The sequence below is a fragment of the Crocodylus porosus genome, unplaced genomic scaffold (genome assembly GCF_001723895.1).
Source record: "Crocodylus porosus isolate Cpor-Errol unplaced genomic scaffold, CroPor_comp1, whole genome shotgun sequence".
Classification (NCBI taxonomy): domain Eukaryota; kingdom Metazoa; phylum Chordata; order Crocodylia; family Crocodylidae; genus Crocodylus; species Crocodylus porosus.
Window position 1 is genome coordinate 212,540,687 of NW_017728886.1, and position 11,029 is coordinate 212,551,715.

Sequence of the window (11,029 nt, forward strand, 5' to 3'; positions counted from 1 at the left end):
CACCTACATTGAACACCTTCAAGAGTAAACTGGAGGCTTAATCTTGCTGGGATCCTATGACCCCAGCTGACTTCCTGCCCTTTGGTCAGGGGGCTGGACTCGATGATCTCCCGAGATCCCTTCCAGCCCTAATGTCTATGAAATCTATCAAATCTATGAAGATGGGAAACTCCCTTCTTGAGAACACAGAGGCAGAAAGGGATCTTGGAGGAGTCATTACTGACTCCAAGATGAACATGGGCCAACAATGCAAGGTCACAGTTGGCAGGGCTAACCGGACATTGTCGTGCATCCACAGGTGCATCTCAAGCAGGGTCAAGGAGGCGATCCTCCTCCTATGTGCAACACTGGTCAGGCCACAGCTGGAGTACTGTGTCCAGTTCTGTGCGCCCCACTTCAGGAGGGATGTGGACAGCATCAAGAGGGTCCAGAGGAGGGCCACCTGCATGATCCGGGGACAACAGGGCAAACCCTGCAATGAGAGACTGCGGAACCTGAACCTGTTCAACCTTCGCAAGAGAAGGCTGAGGGGGGACCCGGTGACTGTCTATAAACTCACTAGGGGGCGGCCTGAAGGGTTTGGGAGAGACCTCGTTTCCCTTAGCACCCCCTGACATAACAAGGAATAACAGCCACAAGTTGTTGGAGAGTAGGTTTAGATTAGACATCCATAAGAACTACTTCACAGTTAGGGCGGCTAGGATCTGGAACCAACTTCCATGGGAAGTGGTACTGGCTCCTACCCTGGGGGTCTTTAAGAGGAGCCTACCTAGCTGGAGTCACTTGACCCCAGTTTTTTCTCCTGCCCAAGCAGGGGGTCGGACTTGAAGATCTCCAAGGTCCCTTCCGACCCTACTTCTATGATTCTATAAAGACCCTGACATTGAACATGGGAGCTGTTTCAAGACCTTGCTGTAGGTTCTTGGCTTGAGCCAAATATCAGACCTGGCCCAGACCTGCTCCACATTCAATCTGACTTTACAAACCAGCCATAAAAACAGACTGTGTAGAATAACAGAATAATGCAGAACATTATTATGGCTGCTCTTCCATTTTATGGTACTTTAAAATTGGGTTCACATGTAGCACTCTTTCATTTATGCCGCAATTAATGTGTTAATTGTGACATAAATATAACATGTAAAGACAGCCCTAAGCATATACGAAATTGAAAGTAATAAATGATTTAAACAACATAGCTATTACTACAGTTGGTCTTCGAGAGGTGCTCAGAAGGCAAAGTAAAGCATGAACAGCTAATAAAGATATTAATTTTTCATTTTCAAAGTCATATGAAGGAACAAAACTGAGATGTGATAGTCAGCTGCTGAATTGCACTTAGATTCATTTTGTAACAATGGTTTGGCATCCAGGAATGTGTGCGCGCCAAACCTACTGCTGTATATAATGTTCCAAGGCAAGATCAGTTTTCAGTCAGCAATTTTCAGGCTCCGTCCTTTTTTGTTGTAGTCAGAATACTGTGTGTGGCTCTTGAAACTTTCCAGCAAAGACAAAAAATTATCTTAACAGCTACAATTAGTCTGATTACAGAAACCTGCAAGATTTGCAAAGAGGACAATATTTCCTAAGGAAGTAACAAAGGCTTTAAAAAATCAGTAGCATCTGATATGTACACTGCACCTTTTCTAGAATGAAAGAATCAATATATAGCATTTAACTACTTTCAGGAATAGCAGAATATAGTGTGTGAGCTTTGGCACCCAACATGCAGTACTTTATATCGCAAACTAATTTACAAATAAACCTTCCTTCCACGTTTTCTAATTAACCCAACCATCTTATCCTTGGAGCTAAAAATTTTCAGCTTAGCCTTTCTTCTGTTTTAATATACTTATTTGCTAGTATTGCTTAAGTTTTAACTGCAGTCCCCTTAGATGACTAAAAACAAACAACTTTTTTAATTTAAAAAAATGTCTAACTTGTTTGGAATCCAACTCCACCATGTGGAGAGCTCCGTCTCATTCTCTCCTAAAATGGGCACCCTTATGTGCTTCTATAATGTTGTGATTTAGGTCAACAACTCAGCAAGGAGCAAGACATCTAGCTAACAGGTGGTAGCACTGACTTCAGTATAACCACTCCATTTGACTAGGGCACTTTTTCAGGAAGTGAGAGACCTAGGGTCTCGGCCCTAATCATGCTCAAGGGATTTGTTCTAACTTCCAGAATACAGGCTAGCAGGCTAAAATCATTCTCCCTTTCTCTCTTTGGAAACAGGGCACCGGAAAGGAAAAGAATACAAGAGTCAGGCTGCAAAAGACACCAAGTAAGAGGAAGCTTGACTGTAGCCCAGTATGGAGGGCACTTTCCTGGGACTGGGAGAGCACGGATTATGCTCCTAATGTTCTAAATCCCCAAATCATTTTACGTTAAATAATCATTGGACAAAATTTACAAACAGCATTTAAGGCAAGGACCCAGGGCTCCCTCTAGCCAAACAGTAATTCAGTGCGGTTTTCCTCCACATAAGGAATCAGGGACTGAGACTAAATTTGTGTGCCACACAGACAGAACTGGACTACAACCCAGCTTAGGTAGAAAGCTGGATGTCTACATGGCCATCCTGGGTTACCTCAGAGTAGGCACATTAGGCCAAAACTATTTGCGTCAAACTTTTCAAGCCAAAACAGAACACAAGGAAGCCAGGAGTTTCATATGTATTGCCTGTAGTGCCCAGAAGCCAAATACCATCTACTATAGTGTATAAGAAGTGAAACAGAAACTAGGCCAAAGGCCCCAGATGTACAAATTATTCTGCATATGCAGCCTCTTTCATCCATGAAGACACCCAGTGAAGTTATTAGGACTACCTGGGAATGTAAGAGAATGGTAATAAGAATGGTACTGGAAAAGTAACATGCCACTAGCCACATAACAAAAAGGACAGAAGTCTAAACTGTGTGCACACTGCAATGGTGAGGAAGTGAAGCATCACACGAAGTGGACACCCACAAACACTGGTTACAGAACTGAAGAGGTGAGTGAATTTTGGCAGCAGCATTTCAAATATGCTGGGTTGTGGCAGGCTTGTGTTTAAAAATGAATGGGAGATATTGCAATAGTCAAGTTGGAAGGTGAAGTAGTAGAGCACGGATAAGCAATTGTCACTGGAGAGAATGGAAGGGAAGGATATTTTAAAGGTTTCGGAAAAGCATAATAATAGTTATGATGTTAATTTTTAAGTTTATAAAAGACCTTCAAAGCTATGAATGTGGCAGCATGCCAGGTTGTTCTTTAACATACTTTAGAGAAGCAGTAAATACAAAACAAAAAACGGTAACAATAAAAATACATTCATGTTCCATAAAACAAGCTAAGCAAAACAGCAAGAAACTGCTCAAATTTCTAACCGAAAACATAAAGCCAAATGTTATTTAGCTGGTAGGATTATAATTTTAAAGCCAGTTTCAGGGTTATATTCTCTACTGTTTTTGTTTCGTTGGTCAAAGAACCATAATCCTTTCAATGTTGCACTAATGGCAATGCCTTACCAGTGTAGATGCTGGCATTAGAAGCTGGGATGCCAAACTGTGACTCGATGAACTTGGGAATGAAGGTAATAAAAGCAGTAACAATGGCACTCTCAGCTGTGTATGACAAACTCACAAAAAGGAATGTCATGTTGCTTAAGATCCTGACAGCTGCTCTTGGAAGCTCTAAAAAATGACAAAAATGACAAACGAATGTTATAAATAATGAATGGAAAACAAAACAAATTGATTTTCTCTGAATGGAATTCTAAATAATGGTTTGTTAGCATTTGGCCATATTGGCTAAATAAATAAGGAAAAAAAAAAAAAAAGAGAGAGCGAGAGAGAGAGAAAGCGCAAGCAGGTTTGTGACTGGAAATATTTTCCTGTGTTCTACTGCTTTCTTAACGTATCCCCTCTGGGGTTCTAATGCTACTCTGCAAAAGCACGGGGCTCTAATTACAAAAGCAGGGCCTTGAAAGCAATCTTGAAACAGCTAAAAAACAGGGTCACAATTGTAGTTTAAGTTGCTTCAAAATGTCTTTGATGGGTCTTTCATTTCCAATTTATATATCTCGATTTTTTTAAGTTACCTTGGGGATAATATTCAGGTTATATTTCTTTATCAACAACATTTTTTTGCGCCCTTCGTGATCAAGAAGTCCGTATCCTGTATTGCTCTACCAACAACCTATTGCTTAAATTATTCTGCTTCAGATATACTGGTGATATCACCATAATCTGAAAATGTAACCAGTATGATTTTGTAGTTAGTAAATTCTGTCAGTAATACAAAAACAAAGTGGAACATGATTTACAAAGCATATAAAATACAGCATTTAGGCAAGAATGCTCAGACAAGGATTTGCAAAAAAAAGAGAATACAGAGCAGTGCTTTAAAAGGCACAACAATTCATAAATATTGAAATTATTCCAGAAACAATCATTGATAACCCAAAAATTCAGAACTGACAAACTTGAAATAAAGCTAAATGCACCATGGTATGGATATACACAGTTTAGGCATCTGAAGAACTTTTAACTCAGTACTCAAGTGAAACCATGTGATAACCATTTAATTAAGATTAATACATTCATCCATTTTCCCCCCAGACTAAATGCATATAATTTTCAAACATTTTATTTTTATTTGTTTGCTTTTTTTAATACTTTTTTCCTTTGGAAATGTTTCTACAATGCTGAGTCTATAACTAAATTTACTTCCACTAATGTAGCTTTTCTGTCTAGGAAAAGCAAAGGAGATTGAAATAGCCAAGGTAGAAGATTAAGTATGGCATAGGTAAGTGATTTGTTTGCTGTGGAGAATGGAGAGGAAGGATATTTTAAAGGTTGGATACAAAGCTCCTTAAATTCTTTGAAAAGTTTTCCATGGACTTTGACAGAGTTTAAAGTAACTTTTATACATAGTTTAATAGGAAGATGCTGAATTCTTGAATAGATATACTGTCTGTGTTAGTGTGTGTTATGGGGAAATCCTACTCTCCTTGTTCTTCTGAGTTCATTGGGGTTATTTGTCTGAATAAAATAAGCCCGTCAAAACTGGTCAGGGTGCAAATAAGCATATATATATTGGTCTGCTTCCAATTTTAACCTCTGCTGGTCCTGTAAAATTCTACTAAATGAATTAGACAGAAGGAATTATCCTTTTGATCTAGTTTCAAATGTTTTCCTGTGGCTCTAAAAAGAAAAAAATATATATATTAAATTTTAAAACCTAAAACATGATGGAGAAAGAAAGAACACCCAAATTCTCCAGAACCCCTCTTATTTTGAATAGCTGGTGTTTTAAAACAACCATATGGTTAGGCCTGTAGCAAAAGTTACTGAAAAGTTATGATACTGAAATGATAAACCAAAAACAAACAAGGTGACATTTGGGTATGAGGATGATGTAAATGTCAGTACAAAAACAGAGAGGAGATTAAAGTTTCATGACAATGCCAAAATTACATCGTTAAATACCTAAACTAAATTATGGAAAGTGGTAAGTAAGAAAAGGAAGCATTGCTAAAATCCTGTGACAGTCATATTACAAATTCAGAACAAAAATGATACAGATCCAATTAAATACTGGTAAACTGCCCACTATTTAGTTTAAAAATAAAGGTAGGAGGTGAATCAAGGTCAACTAGAGCCCAAATGGAGCCAAATTTTTAAAAGCTGCTCAAATGTCCTTGCAACAGCCTGCACCCCCAAGCGTGGCTGTTGAAGAAAACAGATGCTGCTGGGCAGAGAGAGGAGCTTTCTTTAGAACAGGTTGAGGATCACTCAAGATACCCACATGATGATACCTCAAAGTCCTGGACTACTGGAGAAGAGACATTAAAATCACTAGTAGTTTAAAACCACCAGCTGCACCCTCCCCCTTAAAAGAGTGGGCTGCAATTGCTGCAAGAACAAAGGAGACTGGGGAAGTTAAATCAGGAAAAGCCAGGGCTGATTTTACTGGTAACTGGATTTCAGTCCAAGTAGCTGGTGATTTTAAATTTAAGCAGTCCACAACTGCGGTCATAAGCACAGAAAACTCTAAATCAAGGCCTGGTGAATGTCTGTTATCTATCCAGGAAGAGCAGAGGAAGGAAGAAGCTGTGGCTGGCAAATATCCCTCTACAAAACCATCTCCTCCCAGAGTGGAAAATCCAGTGCAATAAAGTGAGCTTTAAAAACTACAGGTACTACATTCACTTTTTCTTTTTCTTGTACTTTGTTTATGAAAACAACTGTCAATTATTTGAAGTATCCAGTAGATAATTTCACAGGAGTACTGAAATCCGACCTTTAAGCATCAGAATACTGTCCTCCAAAACTACACTTCCACTGCTAGAAAAAAACTGGAGACAGTATTTGAGATTAAATTTGTAATTTCTTGTGTTTCAGGGAAGAGTAATAGTCCCCAGTACATGTGAAATGAAAATAACCCAACATCAGTTTAGGTCACACTTTATTATATCAAATACTTCTACTCTGAACAAATAAATTTAACTGTAACATTACATTTTACAGTACGATTCTGCCACATTTTCATATATATATCTATATCAAACAATCGTCTCACTACAACTAGATCTCGTATGCATTCTCAAGACAGGCCTTACTACACATGAATAGCAGCCAAAGAGTTGAATAGCACATCAAAACTCCATGCTCTTTATGGACTATTAAGTACATTTTCTGTTAGTATTACTTATTCACAACACAGTAGCATCTAAATTCCGAGACTGGTTCCCATTATGAGAGGCACCACACAAAAATATAGACCAGTTAGACCAGGGGTGGGCAAAATACAGCCCACGGGCTGGATCCAGCCCAAGGGGCCCCAAAAATTTAGAAAATTAATATTTATCTGCCCCTGGCTCCTGTCAAAGATGACAGGAGCAGTAGGACCCAAGGGAAGCCCCGCCTGGCTCTGCTCCCTCACGCCCGCAGCTGGACTCTGGAGTTGCTAATGGCTGCTCCAGCATGGGAAATTCAGGTAAGAAGTGGAAGGGGAGAAGGGACAGGAGGGAGGCAGGGGAGGACCGCAGGGATTGCCCCAGTCCTCAGGCCTGGGCCAGCTCCTGCTGAGCCCCATGGTTTGGCCATGTAGTCAGAAGCCAGTGGCCAGGAAAACGACAGTGGCAGTGGGGAGAGGAGTGGCATGCAAGAGCATCAGTATCCTGGGGCCAGCACCAGCAGGACCCACAGTGGGGCAGCAGGAGTGCAGGACGCAGGCTGGCAGGGGTCTGGGGAGCTGGGCTGGACTGCACCAGCAGGGAAAGCGGGAAGTTGACCCAACTCCAGAGTCCCCGCTGGCCAGGACCCTGTGCTCTTGCCGCCCTGCTTTGGACCCCCACCAACACTGGCCCCAAGACATCGACGCAGGCCCCGCACTTCCCCCTAGCTGCCACTGGCTCTCGTGCGCCAGTTCACTCCCAGTGCCCAAACCCCAGTCCCACAGTATAGGCAGGAACCAGCGTGCAGCCCCGACCCCGTGTGCCCAACAAGCTGGGAACAAGCTGGTGCTCAATGCAAGGGAAAAGCAGCCCCCCACTCTGTGGCCGGTGCCCTTTGCTGCAGCTACTCACAACCCACATGGAGCTGTCCTGCCTCTCCACGTTACTGCCACCCCCTGGGGCAGCAGTGGCAACGGCGAGCAGGCACAGGCAGCCCTGTGGGAGGGCCGCTTTCCTCCACACCAAGCAGCAGCTTCTGGGGAACGAACTGGTGCTCAGTGTGCAGGGCAAGCAGCCACTCCCCCTCCCCGTGGCTGGCACCCTGTGCTGCAGCTGCTTGGAGCCCATGCAAGACTGCCTGCGCCTGCTCTCTATTGCCACCGCTACCCTGTGGGGCAGTGGTGACACAGCAGAGAGGCAGGACACCCTTGTGCGGGCTGTGAGTGACTGCAGCAGGAAGCACCAGCCATGGGGGGGGGGGGGACTGCTTTTCCACCATGCTGAGCACCAGCTCGTTCCTTGTGGGAGAGAGCAGGGTCGGGGCTGCACACTGGTCCATGCCTGTACCGCAGGCATGCGGCAGGGCCACTGGGAGTGAGCAGGCATGCAGGAGCTAGCGGCAGGCAGGCGGGAGCCTGGGACCCATACCAGTGTCCTTGGGCCAGCACCAGTGGGGCCCAGAGCAGGGAGGCAGGAACATGGAATCCCAGCCAGCAGGGGCTCTATGAAGCCGGGTCAGCTGCCCCCCTCTGCTTTCTAGCACAGACCAGCCAGCTCCACAGACCTCTGCCAGCCTGCCCCCCATGCTCCTATGGCCCCACTCTGGGCCCCGCCAACACTAGCCCCAGGACATTGGTGCAAGCCCCACACTCCCGCTCACTTCCATTTCTCCCCACCACCCACTCTGCACTATATGGTTCCCCTTTCCACATCCATACCCACAATCGCAGTAAGAAATCACTTCTGCATATACACCACAAAAGCAGACAAAATCAGGACAAAAATATTTGTTTAAATTAAATTAAAATATATTATTATGGGGGTTTGATTTTTAGTATGCAATTTGTTTTTTTCCCCCCGAGATGGCAAACTCTCTTCCCCAAAGGAGTACTTCCAGGGGCAAATATGGGGACTTCTGGTGGCAAAGGTCAGAGGTTTCAGGCAGGACTTCTAGTCCCAAGATGGCAACCAGAGTGCAGGACACCTGTCAAGGGGCGGGGCTACCCCTTGACAGCTTGCCAAAACTTGTTAAGTGGCCCTCTGCCCAAAATGATTGCCCATGCCTAAATTAAATAGAGACTGTCAGCTCTTCAAACCAAGACAAATAAAGGCTAGAAAGGAGAAAAGAAGGAAAAAGTGACTTGCCCAAGGTCACACTAGCAGATCAGTAGCAGAGCCACAAAAAGAATCAGACAGTCTACTTGTCAGTCCAGTGCAACCTGAATTCACTGGTATTTACTGTTTTAATGGAAATCCTCTGTTACCTAGCAAGGAGTATCCTCTGTTACCTTTGGCCAGTGGAAAAAAGGAAATCTGATATTTCCAATTATCTGATTGAAGTCTGGTTCAACATGATCCAACCTGGTATTTCTGAATTTTTTCTTGTGCTCCGACAACCATATCATGGAACATCAATGAGCTGACATTCCTCATTCAAAACTGATTAGGAACATTGTAAAGCTTTAGAGAATCATCACTAGGTCAACTAACTTGGACTAATCACATCCAATGTTCATTTACCTGCACCTCTACCAATATCATACATGCCATCACCTCCTTACAGTGCCATTCTACGGCATGTTCCCACATGCAGGGGTGTCCGCTTGCAGCACAAAAAAAAAAAAAAAAAAAAACACACAGTAGTGGCACAAATTTGTGCCATTACTTTTTGCCACTGTGCACGCCCCTGCACATGTGCTCTGGTGAAGGGCAAACTGCTGTTTCCCTGTGCTCCTCCCAGCTCCTGGCATGCTACGGTTTCCCAGTAGCAAGTATTGTTTTAATATGCTGGGTACAGTTTGTAGCACCACAAAGAGGTTTGCAGCACCACAAACCATATGTGCCTGCACATCTGGATCCAGCCCTAGTGTCTACATTGGACAGATGGGGCATTCCCTGACATACCAAAGATATATTTGTGTTCCAGGAATATGAGCTAAATAATTTTATATATGGACGCGTGGTACTACTGACATATTAAAAGTGGCTTAGAGTAAAAGGTGTGGCCAAGAGATTGAGTCATGGTTCTCCATTCTGCCACCAAAGAGAGGGTTCTGATAATCCATCGGTAGGAAGCATAAGAGTTTGTAAAATAAGATAACCAAAAATTTAATAAGTACTATAAAAATGACAGTGCATTTTAGAAAACTTGTGTTTTCTAAAGTTTTGTATTTTTCTCCATTGGGGATGAAATTCACCCCAACTAAGAGGCTTAGGGGAGGATTTTGGCATGATAGAAATCCCATTTATACTCCACATAATGCAAGTCTGACTTAAATACAGGCAGTCCACAGACTTGCAACACAACGGGTTCCTGAAAGCCTCCTCTTAAGTCTAAAAGCTGTAACTCAGAACCGATTTTCCCATAGGAAACAATGTTATAAATGGGAGATTGGTTCCTGAATCAAGGCCCTATTTTCACCAAAAATAACCCAGAATTTTGTATTCAATCAATTATAGATGAGTAATATAACAACATTAATGTATTTCTATTGTAAATAGCAATCATACTGATTTGGAAGGACTTCTTCAAGGTGACTTTGCTGGACTTTTTGCAGGGCTCTTGGCTGGAGTCTTCTCAGGAGTCTTGGCTGCAGGTTTTTCTGAAGTCTAGTCTGCTTTCTTAAAGAAAGAGTCCAAGGAAGTTTAGACAGATGTTCTCCAGGGAGATGGGCAACACCGCAAACTTCTTCACTGGCATGCCGCAAGGTCAGATAAAGCTTGTAAAGTCGAAACTAACATCCGAACATTAGAACAGGGTGTCAATGTACAAACATTGTAAGCGCAAAACGTTGTAACTTGAAATTTGAAAGTCAAGGACTACCTCTAATAATGTTTTCCTCCTGCACTCCATCTTTCCTGGGGTGATCTGCTCCCTGTGTGAAAAGTTATCTTGATTTAAGACAACTTTCCTCACTAAATAATCTCTAATTCTTTGTTATCCTCCTGACCCCCAAACTACAGTGTCATTCCATAAAATGAGTTTCTACTGTTGAGAGAAAGATTTTTTTTTAATAGCCAATACTTGAAAGACTTGCTATTTTTAATGAACAAGTACTTAGTGATTTAGTCCCTCTATCAGGGACGGGCACTTACTTAGGGTGGAGGGCCACTTACTAAGTTTTGGCAAGCGATTTGGACGACAGGGTGAAAAGCACCCTGTTTAAATTCGCTGATGATACAAAAATTTGGGGTGAGGTGAGCACACTAGTAGGGAAGGAAAGACTGCAGCAAGACCTGGATAGGTTACAGGGGTGGACTAACAAAAACAAAATGCACTTCAACACTGACAAGTGCAGGGTGCTGCACTTAGGCAGTAGTAACCAGCAGCACACTTATAAGATGGGAAACTCCCTTCTTGAGAGC

At 42.8% G+C, this 11,029-nt stretch overlaps 1 protein-coding gene across 1 annotated transcript in view; it reads right to left on the bottom strand.

Annotated features, from left to right (window-relative positions):
* SLCO5A1 (solute carrier organic anion transporter family member 5A1) overlaps positions 1-11,029 on the bottom strand; it is a gene marked incomplete at its 5' end in the record, with an annotated part of 93,650 nt that overhangs the window by 26,583 nt on the left and 56,038 nt on the right. Inside the window, one exon of the mRNA XM_019543548.1 lies at positions 3,513-3,677. Within this exon, the coding sequence (XP_019399093.1) occupies positions 3,513-3,677 (165 nt within the window). The remainder of the gene's footprint in view (positions 1-3,512; positions 3,678-11,029) is intronic.